This window comes from Nematostella vectensis, chromosome 2, assembly GCF_932526225.1.
Source record: "Nematostella vectensis chromosome 2, jaNemVect1.1, whole genome shotgun sequence".
Taxonomy (NCBI): domain Eukaryota; kingdom Metazoa; phylum Cnidaria; class Anthozoa; order Actiniaria; family Edwardsiidae; genus Nematostella; species Nematostella vectensis.
The window spans coordinates 13,631,113-13,652,784 of NC_064035.1; the positions used below are offsets into that span (position 1 = coordinate 13,631,113).

General features: G+C 38.2%; 2 protein-coding genes across 2 annotated transcripts; one reads left to right on the plus strand and one right to left on the minus strand.

Annotated features, from left to right (window-relative positions):
• The first annotated feature begins 1,601 nt into the window (after nucleotides 1–1,601).
• Nucleotides 1,602–19,188, plus strand: LOC5521677 (alpha-1,6-mannosylglycoprotein 6-beta-N-acetylglucosaminyltransferase A). Its single transcript, XM_048723761.1, has 23 exons — nucleotides 1,602–2,078; nucleotides 3,115–3,297; nucleotides 5,285–5,349; nucleotides 7,321–7,410; nucleotides 7,656–7,742; nucleotides 7,847–7,936; nucleotides 8,580–8,678; nucleotides 9,127–9,219; nucleotides 9,403–9,483; nucleotides 10,456–10,623; nucleotides 11,744–11,913; nucleotides 12,720–12,857; nucleotides 13,155–13,294; nucleotides 13,460–13,581; nucleotides 13,877–13,948; nucleotides 14,034–14,129; nucleotides 14,298–14,381; nucleotides 14,588–14,650; nucleotides 14,791–14,910; nucleotides 15,132–15,206; nucleotides 15,466–15,562; nucleotides 15,681–15,738; nucleotides 17,354–19,188. The coding sequence occupies exons 1-23, from the start codon at nucleotides 1,841–1,843 to the stop codon at nucleotides 17,553–17,555; spliced, it is 2,631 nt and encodes an 876-aa protein (XP_048579718.1). The 5' UTR covers nucleotides 1,602–1,840; the 3' UTR covers nucleotides 17,556–19,188.
• Nucleotides 18,290–21,353, minus strand: LOC5521780 (hydroxyproline O-galactosyltransferase GALT5). Its single transcript, XM_032366912.2, has 2 exons — nucleotides 20,883–21,353; nucleotides 18,290–20,475 (listed from the first exon to the last, which is right to left on the minus strand). The coding sequence occupies exons 1-2, from the start codon at nucleotides 21,247–21,249 to the stop codon at nucleotides 19,781–19,783; spliced, it is 1,062 nt and encodes a 353-aa protein (XP_032222803.1). The 5' UTR covers nucleotides 21,250–21,353; the 3' UTR covers nucleotides 18,290–19,780.
• Nucleotides 21,354–21,672: the final 319 nt, after the last annotated feature.

Below are 21,672 nucleotides of genomic sequence, written 5' to 3' on the forward strand. Positions count from 1 at the left end.
ATCGTGTATGTAAACGAAGTATTAGCAAGTCACGTGTATTACCCCAGGGACTCTATTTTCAACAAAAAAGTTCTACTTTTCTGCGTCAGAAGATTAAAATAAACGAATAAGTAGAGGGGGTCATTAACAAATAGCCCAAAAAGACATTCTACGTTCGTCGTCAAAACAGTGCGTGACCTTGCGTCCTTCCGGACCATGGCGATGTCCATGTTTGACCGCCAGACTTTGAACCCTTGGGACTGTCCAGCAGGTACAAATGTCTATGGATTGCAGATAAAAACTAGGTTGACTCCCTCTTGACCTCCAAGGGAGACATCGGAAGTGCGTTTTATGATGCTATAGCATTACAATCATAAAAGTTTAGATTTCAAAATTCGGATGTTAAAATGCCATTTCGCTTTTCAAAACTACAAATTTCGGGCAATGAGGCCTCACCGCTAACGCAGGGGTATTTTGCTTGCATGCACCTACTTTGGAAGCAGTACTTTTTAATTTGTTTAATGTCTGGCTTTTTTTCTTTTTCTTTTTGGCTGAGGAGAACGCCTGCCGGTTGTGTACCGCGGCGTTTAAGCTCACATGGTCACTTGCTCTCGTTAAATCTGATGCCCGCCCCCCTCCCTCTTGCTCATAGCCTACTAGTAGGCGTTTGTTGGTGTTTCCGCGACGAAAACCCCACTTTCCCGTGTTTTGGGCGCCATCTTGGATTTATGGCCGCGCGCTGGGCCCAAAACACGGGAAAGCGGGGTTTTCGTCGCGGAAACAACAACAAACGCCTACTAGTAGCTATCTTGCTCATGGGGCTAACTTTAACTTCCAAAGTTATTTACCAATATTACCTTTATCATTCAAAAAAGGGGATTTCACCATAAAAAATTGAAGGTACTACAAATGTTAGTTTTTTGGGGGAATCTCGCTTCCCGCCCTGATCATGTTTGATATCCCGCAATGACTGCCTGTCATGTGGCTTCTTGTCATTTGCATAAGCATTTGTTTGGTAACATTGGCATTAAATATTGAAGATCACTAAAGCATAGATAGCCTCCGTAGAAGTGTTAGCTTGACACAAAAAACTATCAAAGTCTCTTAAAAACTTTTTACCAATTAATGTTTTTTTCCTATGTATACCTGTCAACTCTCCCGCATTAGGCGGGAGTCTCAAGATTTTGGACCCCTTCTCCCGCTCTCCCGCGTTCATTCAGCACCAAATCTCCCGCTTTTTAGCGATTTTTATCGCTTAAATTATTCTATAAAAAATCGTCATTTTGCCTATGTTCTATTAAAATATTTGAAACAATAATTCCCTTGCGTAGCGCAATTTATCGAACACCCTTGCGATCTATAAGTGGATTTGTTCGTGAGAGCTTTCTATACGTCAAAAGCCTGCAAGTTAAACCCACAACTCCCCCACAAAAATGAATATACCCCACCCCTCCCCCCAAAAATTCTCAAGCCTTGAGATTTTCGTAGGTTGACAGGTATGCCTATATTTCTTAATATTTACATGTGAATGATTTGCATATTTTTTAGAAATCCCCGAGGAGTAATCGATTTGATTAGCTACGTGCCGAATTATACTCGACGACATGACAACGTGACAGCCAATCAAATAACGGCACTAGCAACTCTCTTCCAGGTTGTGGCTCGAAGTTTAGCACTGTACATTTCTTCTTCTTCCTCTATCTTGATCTCACATTTTACAAGAAACCCTACCCACGGTTGTAAGATGATAACATGAGTGCAAGAGAGAAGGATGTGAAACGACAATTCGAGACTAAAAGGGACGGTAGCGTAAACAAAGTGGCGGGCATTACGTCGTTTCGTCCAGGGAGTGTAAACTAAAATGATTGCAACCAAGGGTCGCCCGACTTTCAAACTCTCTGCACACCGAATAGGAATCGTGTTTATTATAATTTCATTCATATGGGGTCTCTACCTGATAAAGATCCAGCTCGATGAGCGGAATTCCCAGCCGGACTATTTAAAAGGAAGGATTATTCATTTATCCAAGGAGTATATCCGTGCATTGGCTCGAGAGAAGGGAGTCTATGGTATAGATGGTCAACCATCTACTCAACAAGGTATATTCTATTATTACTATGAGCTAACAACTGAAATACAGGTTCCAAAGAATCCTTAGTCAAGAGGTTTATGTGTGTTTTTGTATTTCTGAAGCCGGATTTGATAAAGCTGATGACGAAATAGAAAGGTTAAATTTTGTTAATTTGAATAACTCAATTATTAAACCGATAACTTAAAGTAAAAAAAGTTTTTCAACACAATAAAGCTTAACTTACTACTTGTATGAAATCGCTTGGCAGAATCAAAATTTAATGTTAATTTCATTTGTTTTCCTATCAGAAAATACACCTTCAAGCTTCCAAATATCGGATGTCTATTTTTAGACACTGTGTGATCGTTGTTTATAATATTCTCAAACCGGTTTCCTCAAGTAAAAGCATGAAGTTGTTTTCCCTCCCCACATATTCGCAGTACTGTAAGCTTATAGTGGTACAACTTAAACCACAAGATTATTTTACTTTTGCCTTTTATATTTATTTTCAAATAAAATACTTAAAATTTTGTTAGGTGAATAATCTAAAGTCCGACTCATGCATAACGTTGAATGGCATAATTAACTAACCGCTTCAGGGCAAGAGGAAAGCTGCAAGTTGATCACCCATTAATTTTTTTGTCTGAATTATATATAGCGGCGCTGTTTTGATTTAAAAGAGAAATAGTGTAACATTTTTTTTATTTCCCTGCAGGACATTTACATGACGTGCATAATATTGTTTTCTCATCTTTCAAACAAAAACACGTTAGAACAAGTTAGTTTTAATGTTTTTGGGGTTTTGATGTTTGTTCGAAAACCATTAAAGTTGATGGGTTTATTGCTAAATTATTAGAACAAGAGAAATATTTCCATGTTTTTCATTGCTAACAACAACAGCACTAGAGTATAAATTCAGTTTATTGCTGCAATCAAAAAAAAAAAAAATACCTGCATTAGTATAACAATTTGCATTCCTATGTATAAGACAAACACCTGCTATTATGCATGTACTCCGAACATGATAATGAACTAATATTATGATATATTTTTTTCTGCTTTAGGAGTTGGTGATCTCAAAAAGGCTACAGCAGTTCTTCTTCAGAGCATGTTAGAAAGGATTCATGTGCTGGAAAAGCAAGTTGAGGGTGTTATCGTGAATAGCACCCTGGAATTTGAGATTCTTGCCAGTCAAATTAAATCACTCAACACTACATTTTCTTTGCACCTGTCAAACCACTCCTATGGTAGGTTGAAAGCACCATTTTTCTTATATCTTCTAGTTTGTGATGTCTCCTGGGTTTTATGTGTGTTTAGCTTGAAAATGTTATTCAGACCACAGGTTTCCAACCCTTACCAGTAAAGGAACTGTGAATGAGGTCGAGTAAACTTGAGCTGAAAGATTTCTACAAGATTTCTACATTATCTACAAGTTGTATCTTCGAAAAGTGTTGAAGGATTGGCTGGATTACCTAATTGTTCTATTTTATTTTCGTTCTATTGTTTTAACCACTGTTTTGTCTGTGGTGCATCAATCCAATGTGGCGAAATCTTCAGATAGCTTTTCCATGACCCATTCCTTTATATGCTAATTCATAGCTTTTTTTAGAAAACGCAGAACCAGAAGTGAAACAAAGCCCGCACGTGCACATTCGGCCTGCTCAGACACACTAATATCTTACATGAAATTAAAATGAAGTTTAAAAAAAAATTCCAATAGTGTTAAGTGGTATTTACACTTCAAAGGAACGATAGCTGTCATGTTATGAAGGAAATTGAAAAAGTATTTTAAAATTCTGATACAACACGCACTACTTTGAAATAAGATTTTTAGTGCGTGCGACAGGGTTTGCAACCAGTGTTTGCAGCGCACGCAGGTAGTGTAAATAAATAAAAAATTGGCTTCGTAAATGTTGGCTTGACTAGATCTTCGTTTTTACAAAATATGTGAAATATCATCACCTGAAAAGGCTGAGAGCAACTTTAAGTCAATTTTGGGAAACTTGAAACACATATTTCTTGTTTCTTTTACTTCAGGAAAGCTTGTGAATGACAAATTCTGTGTTATGTATATGCGCGCGCTCAACACCACCAGCGTAAAAACGTCGTTACTGTGCAACACTAATGTCAGTACACATACTGTTCATGTCTGGAAAGCATGACTTCAAAAGTCTTACTTCACAGTTGCTCTGTCTTGCAATAATTTCTATCAGCACCTTGAAATATTTAATTGATGGATTAAAAAGGCAGAAGTTTGCATGGGGTCATCATATGCACAAGAAGAGGGGGAAGATCTATATTAAAGAATTTGCCAAAAGTGAACATCAGACAAAATATTTAGTAACAATTTTAGGATATCTAGTACATGTCACAACAATCGTGATAAAACTTCGTTACTGCACTCAACCATGCTTACTGACTTGGCACCTGAGCTCAGATTTTCCTTAGAATTTTTGTGTTTGGCTTTTTTTTCTCAATGTGAAACTTCCATTAGTTACATAGTTTTCAACTCTTTTTGGTCGTCTGTTTATCCAGACCTGATAGTACAGTATGATCACCTTGTTGAAGATAAGTCTAGTGGGTGTCGCATTGAGCTTAACTCGGCTTCAAATTCTTGCATATTTCTGAACATTTAACACCCTAATATGGTGTAAAGTATAAGGGCTATGACCAAACAAATTTGCAAAATGCTAAGTTATTAGGGTATTCATTCAAGAGCGAGTCGGTGTGCAGCGTTTGATAGATTTTGAGCGGATCTTTTTTTAATTTAATATAACTGTATTTTATTCTATTTTAATTTTGTGTCCTGTTACCTGGAAATTATTCAGTTCTCTAACTTGGAAAAAAGAAAAAAATATGTGATTAAAACCTGTTAAAAAATAATCAATTTCATCAAACTTATAAAGTAGCAGGATTTTTGTATGCACCAGTGTAATAACTGGTGACATATTACAAAAGAATCCTCCATTAATTATGATGCGTGTATTGACATTTTTCCTCAACTCTTTGGGTTGTGTGGCATCCCACAGGACAAAATCACCCTAATGACTCCATCTTTACTTATGAACCACTCCATTTCATTTAATCTAGGCCTAAATTTGAAATCAGAAGCTTTATAAAGTAACGGAAACATTGGAGATGCACTGTCTGGTTAAAGATGGGGCTCCATTTGAATTATTTCCTTCTGTTCTCACCAATACAGACACATAATTTATTAATTCTCATTCTCCCTAGTTTCTGCAAACAGTTGTGTAATTCCAGATGATCCAAGTTATCCTGAGTGCAGACAGAAAGTTATGGTATGCTCTTAGTTACAATTAATAATAATTGTAATTTAACCCTTTCACCACTGGCAAAATTCATGTCATATAGTTGGATAGCATAAACTTGGGTCTCTTTAGAGGTCTGTGGTGTAGGAGTGATGAACCACCAATTACACACATAATGCAACTATACCAAATATGTACCAATGAAGGAATAGTAGTATTACCTAAGAGGTTAATGGACCAATAACTACTCACATAGTGCAACTATACCAAATATGTACCAATGAAGGAATAGTAGTATTACCTAAGAGGTTAATGGACCAATAACTACTCACATAGTGCAACTATACCAAATATGTACCAATGAAGGAATAGTAGTATTACCTAAGAGGTTAATGGACCAATAACTACTCACATAGTGCAACTATACCAAATATGTACAAATGAAGGAATAGTAGTATTACCTAAGAGGTTAATGGACCAATAACTACTCACATAGTGCAGCTATACCAAATATGTACAAATGAAGGAATAGTAGTATTACCTAAGAGGTTAATGGACCAATAACTACTCACATAGTGCAGCTATACCAAATATGTACCAATGAAGGAATAGTAGTATTACCTAAGAGGTTAATGGACCAATAACTACTCACATAGTGCAACTATACCAAATATGTACCAATGAAGGAATAGTAGTATTACCTAAGAGGTTAATGGACCAATAACTACTCACATAGTGCAACTATACCAAATATGTACCAATGAAGGAATAGTAGTATTACCTAAGAGGTTAATGGACCAATAACTACTCACATAGTGCAACTATACCAAATATGTACCAATGAAGGAATAGTAGTATTACCTAAGAGGTTAATGGACCAATAACTACTCACATAGTGCAACTATACCAAATATGTACAAATGAAGGAATAGTAGTATTACCTAAGAGGTTAATGGACCAATAACTACTCACATAGTGCAGCTATACCAAATATGTACAAATGAAGGAATAGTAGTATTACCTAAGAGGTTAATGGACCAATAACTACTCACATAGTGCAGCTATACCAAATATGTACAAATGAAGGAATAGTAGTATTACCTAAGAGGTTAATGGACCAATAACTACACACATAGTGCAACTATACCAAATATGTACAAATGAAGGAATAGTAGTATTACCTAAGAGGTTAATGGACCAATAACTACACACATAATGCAACTATACCAAATATGTACAAATGAAGGAATAGTAGTATTACCTAAGAGGTTAATGGACCAATAACTACACACATAATGCAACTGTACCAAATATGTACAAATGAAGGAATAGTAGTATTACCTAAGAGGTTAATGGACCAATAACTACTCACATAGTGCAACTATACCAAATATGTACAAATGAAGGAATAGTAACTATTACCTAAGAGGTTAATGGTCCAATAACTACACCCATCAGGATCCAACTGTACCAGATAAGCACAAATGAAGGAATATTGGCATAGGTAACCATCTCACTTGTCTTACACATTTTTTGGTGTTTTTTGACCATCACAACAGTCATCTAAAACTCACTCTGTTTTTCAATAAGTAGTGCCAAATCTTCGGCAAAAAAAACTTACAGTTTTAAATAATAAAATTTAGTTTTGTTGTAAGAGTTACTTTTACAAAGAAAAATAATTAATTTCCAAATATACATTTTTTCACTCCAAAGGATATAGGCATATCCTGAACTTTGTACAATGGAATCTTGAAAATTTCATTTGGTAGCAGATAAAAAATGTCCCAAATAGTAATGTATTTTTAATGGATGAGGGTACTGCTGTGTGGGAGTAGCCCAAATTCATATTAAATTGACCATGCTACTACATTACATCTTACCCACTTCCAAGTCCATTGTAAAGGACTATAATTGCTAACCCTTTTGTAAAGGCCTGCATTTGCTACCTACAGAAACCATTCGGAAACTCTTCTATTCATCACTGATTTATGTATGTTTTAGTGGTTGATAAATAACTGGAAATCTGATGGCAAGTTTGCACAACATGGTGTGAATGGAAGCATATGTTCAGCCCTGACTTATCTTTCAGAGGTTTGTGTGAATAATCGATTGACAACTAATGTTGTTAAGTAATTTTGTTGACAGTCATTTTCTGCTAATAGACGTTGTGTTTTTTACCTGAACCACTTGAGTTAACCCCTTTTTTTTCATAATATCAGTTCCTGTATCCCCTTCCCAGCAAATACTGGCTATGCAAATGTACTAGCCATATTTCTCAAAGATTAGTCTGGATAACTGCTCTCAGTCTTGTTCTCAGTCTGTTTTGTTTGCTAAAGGTTGAGGCATGGTGCCCAAAGAGTGATAGACAGGTCTGTGATATCCCAAACGACTCTGCCTATCCTGAGTGTACAGATAAAGTACAGGTGAGCCATGTCTTCATACTCCTTGTGCCTCTTTTTTCAATTCTTCAATAAAAATACAAGTAACATATAATATTTTTTTTCTCTTAAATGTTTTTTTTTTGCAGTGGATGCGCAAATTCTGGACATCTGACCCAAAGTTTCGTAGCCATGGGGTGGATGGTGGCGACTGCTCTATTCTTCACTATCTAAGTGAGGTACGTGCTCTATTCTTTGTTTTTAGTAAGGTTCATGCACCATACTTTACTATCTAAGTGAGGTACGTGCTCCATTCTTTACTATCTAAGTGAGGTTTGTGCACCATTCTTTACTATCTGAGGTATGTGCACCATTCTTTACTATCTGAGGTACATGCTCCATTCTTTACTGTCTAAGTGAGGTATGTGCACCATTCTTTACTGTCTAAGTGGGGTATGTGCACCATTCTTTACTGTCTAAGTGAGGTATGTGCGCCATACTTTACTATCTAAGTGGGGTATGTGCACCATTCTTTACTGTCTAAGTGAGGTATGTGCGCCATTCTTTACTATCTGAGGTACATGCTCCATTCTTTACTATCTAAGTGAGTTATGTGAACATTTCTTTACTGTCTAAGTGAGATATGTGCACCATTCTTTACTATCTAAGTGAGGTATGTGCACTATTCTTACTATCTAAGCGAGGTTTGTGCACCATTCTTTACTATTTAAGTGAGGTATGTGCACCATTCTTTACTATCTAACTAAAGGTACATGCCATATTCTTTTCTAAGTTAGTTACATGCTTTCATAACCACTAACAATATTTCTGCTTTGTTAGCATAAAAAAAATAAAGATAATTAGAAACCAATCCATTTTCAGGTGGAACATTTTTGCCCAGTGCTGGAAGGAAGAACACTAAAATCAGATTGCACAATCCCAAAAGATCCTGCCTTTCCATCTTGCACAGCTAAAGTTGCAGTAGGTGTTAAATGTTTATCAATCCCTTTAAGGGTTTTCACACTGATCTTATCACTTGGTTGTTGGTTGTGGTTTCAATGCCTTTCAATTTTGGCAATTTATACAACACTCTTGATTTGCTTCTACTAGTTGACTACAACAAATGTAAATGAGTAAAAACAAAGAACTGCAAAAAAAACTACTGAGGTATAATTTTTTTATTTATTGAGCAAACAAGGGGTCGTCTGCGATTCACATGCAGGTGACCTATCTTGAGCTTCCATCCTGCTTTGTTTTCCCTATCTTGTCCCCCTGCAAAATGTCTCTATTAAAAAAAATCAAGGCTATTCGAACAAACAGCAGTTTATTCCTGATGATGTGATTATAAGTCATTACATTAAAGGTCATTACAGGTACAACCTATCAGTCATAACAGGTACAACCCCTTGTGGTTTTCTTCTGTTTGTAGTGGATGCGCAATTTCTGGAAGACACATGAGTGTTATGCAAAGGACCATGGAGTAAATGGCACCATCTGCTCCTTTCTTGTCTACCTTAGTGAGGTAAGGATTTTGAACTTGACAAGAATTGAACAAGAGATTATAATGAATAATGTCATTATCATCAAAACAGCACAAACAAAGTTTATAATCTCCCCTATATGTCACATGTACACTCCCTTACAACCCCATCCACAGTTTCTTCAGGACTTCCTGTTACCAATTTGTGAAATGATGCTCTTTCAGGTGGAAAACTGGTGCCCCAAGTTTCCTGGAAGGGTGAAACCCACATCCCGAGCAACAACAGAAGGAGCGGTGACCTACCTGGTAAGGGTGACGTCTTGGTTGGGGATGCTTTATCTGTTAAGCGTGACACTTGGTGGTGGTGGGATCCCCTACCTGGTAAGGGTGACGTCTTGGTGGGGGTATGCCTAACCTTTTTAGAGTGACATCTTGGTGGCTGGGGGGGGGGGGGGGAAGCGGGGATTCCCTACCTGTTAAGAGTGACATCTTGGTGGGGGGATGCTCTACCTGTTAAGAATGATGTCTTGGTGGGGGGGATACCGTACCTGTTAAGAGTGATGTCTTGGTGGGGGATGCTTTACCTGTTAAGCGTGACACTTGGTGGTGGTGGGATCCCCTACCTGGTAAGGGTGACGTCTTGGTGGGGGTATGCCTAACCTTTTTAGAGTGACACCTTGGTGGCTGGGGGGGGGAGCGGCGATTCCCTACCTGTTTAGAGTGACATCTTGGTGGGGGGATGCTCTACCTGTTAAGAGTGATGTCTTGGTGGGGGGGATACCGTACCTGTTAAGAGTGATGTCTTGGTGGGGGATGCTTTACCTGTTAAGCGTGACACTTGGTGGTGGTGGGATCCCCTACCTGTTAAGGATGACGTCTTGGTGTGGGGATGCTCTACCTGTTAAGAGTGACATCTTGGTGGGGGGATTCCCTACCTGTTAAGAGTGACATCTTGGTTGGGGGATTCCCTACCTGTTAAGGGTGACGTCTTGGTTGGGAGATTTTCTACCTGTTAAGAGTGACCTCTTGGTGGGGAATGCTCTACCTGCTAAGAGTACCTGTTCAGAGTGACATCTTGGTGGGGAAGGGATGCCCTACCTATTCAGAGTGACATCTTGGATGGGGGATTCCCTACCTGTTCAGAGTGACATCTTGGATGGGGGATTCCCTACCTGTTAAGAGTGACATCTTAGGGGAATGGGGGTTCTGTGCTTTACCTGGTCATAGTAAAATCTTGAAATTTAATTTAATTTGCTTATATATCCTTTTAATTTCTAGGATCTCCATCGCTCTGATGTGCAGGGCCTTCTTGGTTTACTTAATGACCAAGACCCCATCAAATTCAAGTGGATAAAGAATAGAATAAATCAGATGTGGCCACAATGGCTTTCAGCATTGGAGGATTTAAAGAAGAAAAGGGACCTGAAGAAGATCAAGCAGAAAAAGGTATTGCATACGCTCAAATTGGGCAATGATCCTTATGTTTATTCAAAACCAGGGGCACACACTCTTTTGTATGTATGCTCCCTGTTTAGATGATGGAGATGAAACAAATTTGTCATAGTTGAACCTCCATGTTAGGGACCTCTATAAAACAAGGACCTGCAGTATAAAAGGGGTGGACCTGGTCCAAGTCGTCATTCTTGCTAGTCCACGTCAAATGCAGAGCTATCGAAAAAGCAGAGCCATAGATTAAATTTGATCACTTTTAAAGTTGAAAATGATGTTTTGTATACACAAGGCAATAACATAAGCTTCTTGGGAGCACTTTTCTACGGCAGCAACGACAAAATTGTGATTGAAAATGTAATTCAAAAACAGGGCTCGCTCGCTATTATACAGCGCAAGTGTAAAAATAACGAATGACTAACTAGCCAATTTACCTTATGTATCTGCCATTTTTTATGAAAAACATTTGTTTTTAAGTGCCTTTTGTCTTTTTTATGGTAAAGCTAATAAAATAAATTTTGAGGTTTGGGGTTTATAGAAATTGGTAAAAGATTTAGATTATGTCATGTAAAAAGAGAACAGGCAATATTGCCAAAACAGTAGGTACACCTTTAACGTGTGCTATTTAGGGTTTCTAATTATTCTTGCCCACATATAGGATTTTAGCTTTTTCTGAACATTCTGATATACAAAACCATGTTTAATGAATGACCATAGAAACTATTGTAAACAAAAACCTGCATGAAAAAAAAGAATTTTTTAATTTTGCCTTCTGGGACCTTTTCGCATAATGCACCCATTTGTGTGATCTTAAGACGGAGAAGGATGGTTAAAGAACCCTTGTAGGCCACACTTATTTTTCCATTTAAAATAAGAAGAAAAAGTATTTAAGAAATAAAAAAAAAACATACAAAATCAAATTTGTATATTATTTACCAATTTCGAAAATATGATATAAGCTTTCCCAAATCAGCCGATGGAAATGAATGCTTTCTCACACTTAAAAAAAAATGAAAAATGTATGATGGCCATTGGTTAGAGAACTTGCATAGGTTTTAATTTAACCCATAACAAATACTGTTGAATGAGTGTAATCAAACGATGTTGCTTGTTATAGATCCTTGTTCATATTGGTTTACTTGCAAATGAAAGAGCACTCCACTTTGCCGCTAATGCAGACAAGGGGGGACCCCTGGGTGAACTTGTCCAGTGGAGTGATCTCATAGCTTCGCTTTATTTACTCGGCCATGATGTTACTGTAACTGCTGATATTCCCAGGTTACAAGGGTGAGTAGGAATCAGAAGAAGTGAATACATATTATATATATATACATGTTGAAATAATGCATATCGGGTTGTATGTATAAATCAGAAGTTGCAGCATTGCAACTCTCTGATTATATCCTTCAGAAGGAATCTGTGAGGAGCTCCAGTCACCCATAATACAACCCTCTTACCAGTACAAAATGATATTCTACAGGCACTTGATAGTAACTGTGGTGCACTGCTTATACGTCCTTCGAATCTGTCTGATGCCTTTGACACAAGATGTGGTATCAGAGGGAAAATGTTCGTAAAAATGGCTTTAATCGTCTGCACACTCACAGTTTGTACAAATTAATGAGGCTTAAAGTTCAGCTCATCAGCTTCACTGGGGTGTACTTCAAACAGGGGCGTACGCAGCCTATAGGCCTGCAGTCACTGGACTGCAAAAAAAAATTGGCGATCTTATTTGCATAACGAGGGAAAAAATAAAATGTTTGCTTATTCATTTTTATGTACGTAATTTTTATATATATGATGAGGACGACTGAAGTCTTATTTTAGATCGAGGATGACAGGATCGTGTAATATTGTCAAAAGTCTGACGCACTGACGTCAATTTCAAACTGAAAAAGGGGAATCTATGAAACCTTCACGGGGATGCGGGATGAGGGGCCTTGCCCTCATTCAGCTTCTGAATGCTTTGACTGCAACTTGTTAAAATCCTGCCTACGCCCCTGTCAAGTCACTTCTTTGAACCTATTGCTTACCTCCTATATATACTTCTCCTTTGATGACTACTTTTTCATTGTTTAAAAACGATTTTTTAGGATCTTTGGCAAGCTGCGTGGCCCTGCCAAAAAGCCATGTCCTACCACAATCAAAAATGACTACGATTTGATCTACTTGGACTACTATGGTGTCAAGCAAATGCAAACTAAAGTTGGCCAATTCACTCAAAGCTTCAAGTAAGTGAAAAACTAAAGTTGACAAGTTCACTTAAAGTTTCAAGTAAGTGCTGAAATAAAGTTGACCGTTTCACTCAAGGCTTCAAGTAAGTGCTTTCGACTGCATTAAAACTCCGGTGGAGAACTTGGTTCTAAGTAAGTACCCACTCACCAAAAGGATAGATATAAAGGATTTATAAAACAAATATAGCTGTAAGATGAATAGACAACTTGTAGACAATATTAATTGTTCAATCCTTCACTTGGTATTAATATATACTCACTTGTTATTAATTATTGGTAATGTTGATCTGGTAGGTGCAAGTTCCGTATTGTGGACTCCTTTGGCACTGAGGCACAGTTCAACTATGCAGGCTTTACAGAGAAGGTGCCAGGGGGCAGCATGGCATTGTGGGGAAGACATAACCTCAACCTCAAGCAATTTATGACCATGTTCCGTGAGTATCATCTTTTGGTCATCTGACATGCAGATGATGATGCCAATGATAAATCATGTTCACTTTTTACCATGTTTCACCTCATGTGATATCGTTATTTACCAGACTCAAATTCTGATGCAGTCTAAATGGTTGAATGTGGATGTCTTTGATTTATACTTCTAGCTCATAGTCCAGACAACTCTTTTCTTGGGTTTGTGGTTGGCGAGGAACCAACACCGGATCCTCATCCAAAGAAGAAAAAAGCTCGTGCCCTTGTGTATGGGAAACACTACTATATGTGGAAGGTAAAGTGAACCTCAACTTCTAAACAGTGCACCAAAGACCTACAAACTAGCGCAAATGTTGTCCTCCTGGAGAGATGCTAGTAACATAAAATCTTTGTAAAAAGCTTGTTTTCAAACATTTACTGTTATTATTGTCTAGTAATTTGTTTGAGATGTTCCTGAAATTGTTTTTTTTTTTGTGTCATTGTTGTAAAGTGCCAAAGCCTTACAGAGGGGGACTGATGCACAATGGTAAAGTTGAATGTTTAATGTACTGTTGTTTGTTGGTTGAATGATGTTTTTTTTTTTTAATCAGGATCTTAAGCAGCGCAGTTTCCTGGATGTCATAAACAAGTACATGGAGATCCATGCTACTGTCGGTGGAGGGGTAGGTACTGGTTAATAGGCCTTTTCAGTTAATGCTTATGCAAATCATTAATTCAGTTTTGCTACTTCATTCTTCTGTTTTTTAGCCTGAATCTGAGATCAAGAAATGGGTGCCTAGTTATGTGATTAACCATGGCGTCCTGCCATCTTTAGAGGTTCAGAAACTCCTACAGGATTCAATGGTAAGTAACTTTTTTTCAAGGAACCTCAGATATAAATTAGATAAACTTATTTGTATTGCCTACAAAGTGATGAAATCTTAATGCATATCATAAGAAATAGCAACTAATCTTAATGCATATAATAAAGAATAGCAGCTAATAACTGATCTTAATATCTTTAATTTTCAGATATTTGTTGGACTCGGTTTTCCCTATGAAGGCCCTGCACCACTTGAGGCTATTGCCCATGGCTGTTTTTTCCTTAACACGAAGGTGATAAGCCAGTCTGATAGTTTTGTTGTAATATTTATTCCTCTCTTTAGAGGCGGTCATATAAAAAACAACAAAGTAGGTATTTTAGTGGCACGTGCCCTCAAGAAAGGTTAGCTTATGCTTTTCCAGGGAAACAAAATTCTCCTTTTATTTATTGGACTTCTAGTGGAGGATCCTTTTTTTCTAATTTTTTTTTCATCTTTCAGTACCATCCTCCAAGAAACCGTATTAACACTCCATTCTTCAAAGACAAACCCACCTTACGTCAAGTATGTCATACTTCATATATGGTCTGCATATGCCTTTTTTGAGAGTTCAACCAGTTAGGTATCGATGCTGCTTATACAGGGCTGATTATTTGTTCTTTGTGACTTGCCTTTTACTAGGATGCATTTTTTTCTTGTGGCAGATCACTTCCCAGCACCCGTATGCCGAGGACTACATTGGCCAACCATATGTCTACACCGTGGACATCAATGATCTTAATAAGATTGAGGCAGTTATGAAGGAGATCATGATGGCTGAGCCGGTGAGCATGGCTAGTGATATAGGACACAAACAGCACACAATATCTATATCGAGCCTTCAAGCGGACCCACTAAAGCATGTTATACAGCTTAATTTATCGTTCACATATCTCTACAATGCATCTTTACTGTCGTCACAGTCCAGACAGCTAGTACTTTTCTAGTTTTATGATTGAGAGTATGTATTAATTATGAATGCTTATAGCGATTTCTTGCTCCAAAGGTTTCTCCGTACCTCCCTTACGAGTTCACGCACAAAGGAATGCTTGAAAGACTGCATGTTTTTATAGAAAATCAGGTAAGGCATCTTCTGCAAACCAGCAACTCTGAACACGTGTATCACGATGGTTCTGCTCTCTTGCCACAGAAAAATGCACAAAGATTTGGCCAAAATACGAAACCAAAGAGAACGATTTAGAGGATCCCCTGTATGAGCGGCTTGTTAATGAGTATATCAGCATGTAAATGAGTATAGCGTCATGTAAATGAGTATGGCGGCATTTGAATGGGTTAGCTTATATATTTGTACTAACGCTTCCCGAAATTTCGTTTTTCAGAATTTTTGCGGACAGAATTTGTGGCCTCCTCTTAATGCGCTCCAGGCAAGAAAAGGAGCAATGGGTTCTTCTTGCAAGGAGACTTGTCATAGCCTAGGTATGTATAACGATGGCCTAGGTATCTATCACGATGGCCTTGGCATGTTATCACGTTGATAGAGTACTGTGATCACGATATATCAATTTCACTAATGTATCATGTATTGTCTTTGAAGGCTTAGTGTGTGAACCACAGTACTTCCCAGCAATCAACACAAAGGAAAGAATGACACGGTAAGAAATTTTTTTTTTGACACTGCTTGTTTGCCACAGGTGTCCTACACAGTCATTTTGACCCTTTGTCACGCTATGCGACTGAGGGCATTAAACACGAGGTTCCGCTATAAAAGGGAAAGCTCCCCCCAACCCCGGGCTCAACAACAATCAGTTATCAATCAGCCGTCAATGAGTCTAAATGTCAGGACAATTGCTCTGATTCAAATTTTATATTCTAAACCTTATTAAACGTCACTCCTAGACTTGTCCACCTAAAATGGTTCTGTTTATAGTAAAATAATGCTATACCAAGCTGTGTGGGCTCTAAAGTACAAACATTTTCATCATAGCACGATAATAATTTATGCAGATGCGTTGGGGGGGGGGGAGGGGGGGGGGCTTTTGAGGCCCCCAGCACCTTTGAGCTGTAATAATTTTTGAACTGGTAGGGCTAGAGCATTGAAATTTTATGACTTTTCCTAAAATTTATCTGGGATCAGTTTGGTGTGAACAAAATTTTGATATGTGTACTTTGGTAACCATAGCAACCAAGTTTTGAGACAGGTTTAATGAAAATTAGGCAAAACGATTTAAGTCGTTAGGATCCACTATTAATACGACGTGCTCAACGTAAATCCATGGTGTTTTTTGTAAATTTTTTACCTTCTCGAAATAGTGCTTGTAAAAATAGAAAAAAACATTCATATCCACCTGAAATCATTAATATAACTTGAAACGAAGATTAAATATTGTCAAAAAGCTTTAGATTTTGCTACCCAGTTTCTTATGGATTAAAATAAATAACTTTCATTAAATCCAGATGTCAGATGTCGTTGCCATAGAAACAGTGTCACTAATAATGTATGTTAACTGAAAGATAGTAAGATTATCGAAAAAAGACATACATATCTAAAAAACAGAAGTATTGCCCGTTTCTGCTCACTTAAGTGACGTCATCGTGACGTCACAAAGACAGTTTTTTTAAGAATATCGGTCGCTTATTGAATCCGAACTGATTATGATTTTGTTCCTCTTTGTCAGATAATGATTTTTTTAAAAAATTTGGCCATAATAGCATAATACCTGTGCAAAAATAGTTTTATTCCAGCCGACTGAGGCTCTCAGATGAGCAATTTTACAAGAGACATATAATTTGTGACTGGTAGCTTGGCAGTGTTATGATTATAATTGCAAATTCGAGCCCGGGGGTGGGAGGAGCTTTCCCTTTTATAGCGTAACCTCGTGTTTAACTGCGATCAACTGAATTAATAAGCTGAAGCGCATCGCGTGAAATAGGTCCAGCGTAGGAGACTATTTGCCTATGCTCAACAGAACTAGGCATTAGTCTAACCATAATTCTTATTGATATGATGTATCAAGTCACCGGATATTTATTGAGATATCTATCTAAGACTAGAAGAGCCTCTCCCCCCCCCCCCCCCCCCCCCTCCGGTCGTTAGTCTAACCTCAAGGCTTACTGATATGATGTATCAAGTCACCGGATATTTAGTGAGATATCTATCCCAAACTAGGAGAGCCCCCTCTCCCCTCCGGTCGATAGTCTAACCTCAAGGCTTACTGATATGATGTATCAAGTCACCGGATATTTATTGAGATATCTATTTCACTCTAGGAGTGGCTTTCCATGCAACACCACGCGCGTAGAGGACATGCCGTCCCTAGTTGCCCCTGGATACCGAGACGACCCGCCAGTGTGCCTGCGCCAGGCACAAAATCTCCTCTTCAGCTGCACAGCGAACAGCCCCACCACCAAGCGGCTCTGTCCGTGCAGAGACTTTAAGAAGGGCCAGGTGGCACTTTGCAGCAAGTGCTAGCAATAAGGGCACGCCTACCCAGTACAGTGTTGTACAGTATTTATAGGGCACAAGGGGATTCCTTAGTAAAGGCGTGGCGCGGTCAGAGTGAGCTTAGGTGGCGTCATTGACTGGCTTCACAATTACAAATTTCTTGCTCTTATTTTGGTCCATGTGGATGGACTCCACGGTTCGACCTTCGCGCGATCTAAAATAGTTATTTCTAAATAACAATAACACTGCTTGCGGTACAAATAAAGATCCATTAATATGTACAGTAAATATATAATATATTATATATAATATATTATATATAATATAATATATTATATAATATATAATATATATATAATATATTATATATTATGAGTAAATATATAATATATTATATATTATATATAATATATTATGTATTATGTAATATATAGAATAATATACAATATAAATAATATCTAGTTGTTTTTGCCCATTCAATTTTACCCACCACATTCGGGCTAGTATGACATTTTATACTTGGTGTACAGTTTCACCGGGACACGCCTTTGTTATGGTCCTTATGGTGGGTGCACTGTGTTAGAGAGCACTCCCCCGTAGCAACCATCTATATGCTCGTTTGAACTCCATGTGGAAGATGTGCTCCTCAGATGCAGGTTAATATTTTTTTAGAAACACATTTTTGGGTATATCTTTTGTTGTTCCATCAATTCATGCATCCATTCGATGGGAGCGCCAAGAAAACTAGCTATAAACAGACCGGTAGTGTCAATATTTTTATTTAAATTAATTAATCTTATGCAGCTTAGACATTAAAAGGCGCACGTCACTTGCTTCTGATCTTTAGTACCATAGACTACACTAACTTGAGGATATTAGTTTATACGTGAATAATGTACTGGGATTGTCAAGATCTAGGAAGAAATTAATGTTGCCGAAAACGGAAGCACTTATTATGGGGATTGGCCAGAGTAGTCCTCGACCTCGCGGTGAATTAAAGCAAACACCATACAGTATATCGTTGTATAGCTAAATATTCTTAATTTTCTCTTTTTTTTTAATCGCGTTTTTTATGTTTCTAAAGCGCCAATGTACCATTGACTCGAGTTTGATTTTCATCCAAACTTTTCCCTATAAGTTTGTTAATTCAACTGGGTTGGTAATACATTGAACTGTATTGTTTGGTTATGTATTAGTACTGTTTAGGCCTTTACATAAGCGAATGTGTCAACAACACATTGAACCGTTGAACTGTTGTGTTTGGTTATGTTATGTATTAGTCATGTTTAGGCCTTTTTACATAAGCGAATGTGTCAACAACACATTGAACCGTTGAACTGTTGTGTTTGGGTATGTTAAAGCTGAAGTTTCGATCAGATATTACATCACTGTACTGATGGTTTTTGTTCCTTCGGAAACTATTAGTTTTCCTATTGACCTTAAACATCCCTTTGCTTGACTTGCGTCCTTTTTTCAAAAACTGTCGTCATTTGCAGTCGCTGCTTTAGTATCAATGAAGATACATTTTTTTATAAAACGTCACGCATGGGGTTGGGCATTTTTTATGTGTTACTCGTTATTTGTAGAATGTTATAAGTTTATAAAGATAGCGCCACACTGTATAAAATATGAATGATGGCAATAAACATTTGTTTTTAAATTTTGTCCGTTTTTGCATCTACAAATTTATGGCACGGTCACTTTGTCAGTCAGTAATACACGGTAGTTTATGCTCCTACCTTAAGCCCCAAATTTTCTTGAATTGTAAAGAATTTTGTAAGTTATCAGCTGCACAGACTAATTCGGCTCGTCTGTGTAAACGTACATAGTTACTAGGTTCGCTAACTCAGCGTTTACAGCTGGTAACAGAACATTCGCGTTTCTGCAAAGTTCTGTTGAAAACTGTCTCGTTACAGCTTTAAGCTTCGGGCAAACGAAACTGAGTCAATAATAAGAGAGGCACAGTCTTTTAAGAGTGGTCACGTTCCAATAAAAAAAATCTGCGCGCTATCTCGTGTTCACAAGCGCACGTGCCCTTTTAAAATCATTTTCGGAAAAAGAAGTTGAGCTTTAGTTTTGGGATTTAAAAAATTATTATTTGTCTTCAGGATTCAACACTGAGTCACAGGAATTAATTTCTCTTTTCGTTAAAACTACTGACAGCTGATCAAATCGCGTTCGAATACGGATTCGATCGATCTGATACGATGATGACATGGGCGGGTTACATGTGAACCATGGTCATCGGTATATCAGTAGTTCGAATACCTTTCCCCGTCATCTTCGCGACCAGCGTGCATGTTACCGGATACTGACCACGTGGGATTTTCGTGACAGAGCTTGGGTTTAAACTGGTACTCGGAAATGAAACCCGTGTAGTCAAACACCGGAGAGAACGCGCAATGCTTAGAGTAGTCCTCGATCTTAGGGATCTGGTACGAGAGCACGTGACTCTCACGCCTTCGTAGGTTATCCCATAATAGCCAGAACTGTCTCATCGACTTCGGGTACGTTCCGTGCAAACTCATATACTTCTCGCAGATATCCTTATTGAAAAAACTCGGGTCTTTGCCCGCGCTCTTGTGGACAATCCTTTTGTTGTCGATGAAGTACGTGACGTTCTTCTTACTTTGATTTATCCAAATGGCAACCGCTTGGTCCCCATATGGGGTACATACGAGCGTCTTGTCCCGTCTGCGAGCAAGCACCTCCTCAACCAGGTCCGCACTGAGTAGAAGCCACGCCTCATCGATGCGCACTACCTTTGGATGACAGTGAAGAAAGCCCCAGTATAGACCCTTGAGGGGTCGGTGCTTCAGCTCGTAAAGTAGGCGTCCCAGGCACAGGAAATGATCGTCGTCTATGCGAAGGAAGTAGTCGAACTGAATGTTGTGCTGATAAACCCATTCCCACACTAGCAAGAGCCTCTCCGTGAACGCTAAACGTGCTGAAAGTCAATCAAACAAGTGGTTACCACACTGCTCGCTAAAACTCAAGTTTACAATGCGCAGTCTTTTTTTCGAGAATGAATGAGAATCGCTATTCTCTATTCAAATAACTGAAAGGCCTATGAAACGCCGTAGGGACTGTAAAAATAACATTGCATAAACAAAACCCTAGGTAATCGATAAAGATGCAAGAAATCTTGACTTATTTAGTGAAACATCTGTAAATAAGCATTGGATGAACAAAACCCTAGGTAATCTATGATGAGATTCAAAGAAACTTGACTTTATTCAGTGAAACCACTGCCCATAAACATACAAACACAAGGAATGTAGATAGAACACCCATTTAACAAATCAATTTTCCAGAAAAAAAAAAGAAAAAGAAAGAAACTTGTCTTCCATCTACCTGTAGGAGGAAGTAAGACTACGTCTTTGTTCTCTAAGCCTTCATTCGCCAGTTTCAGCCTCGATTGATTGCTAAGACCCACTTCATCCGAGAAGAATCGGCAGATAGCCTGGTTGTTGCACTCCTTAAACCAAGAGTCTCGAATTGCATCTCTCCGGGGCTTTCGCTTGGCATGGGTCAGCACTGCCACAAACAAGCGCACTTTCCTCGGAAACTCCGCTGTGCCTTTTAAATCAAAAGAGCGCTTTGCAACATGCTTGGCTGAAACAAAATCTTTAGCTCTGCGTGGTGAAACCCTCGTAAAAATGTATAACCCGGCCACCACGAATAGGGCAACTATCAAAGTTAAAGCCCTTTTTCGAAGCATTCGAGGTTTTTTTCCTAGCAAACGGTAGATTTGCTTCAGTAGAGGGTTTATAACAAACAAACGATTTCAGTTCTGCGGTGAGATCTGCATACGTCTGGATTTTTCAAGCTCGCGCCAGGTTGCTACGCGATTGACCAATTCGTATTGAGCATGGAGTTTCTACTGAATACCTGCTTTGTTTTGCGTTTGAATGAATATGAAGTACCCAGTTCCTTGAAAAATCATTTTGGCCAAAATAATGCATAGTAAAAGTCAATAATAAAAAATGTTGAGAATCTGAAAATTGATAAGATTTGTATAGATATACAAAAAAATCGTCCCACTGACCTTCCCTTTCCCTAAGCTGGGCCTCGATTAGTAGGAACCAACGTAGAGATGTGTAAATTCTTTTTTTTCGTAAAATGTCGGGTTTACTTGCGCTCT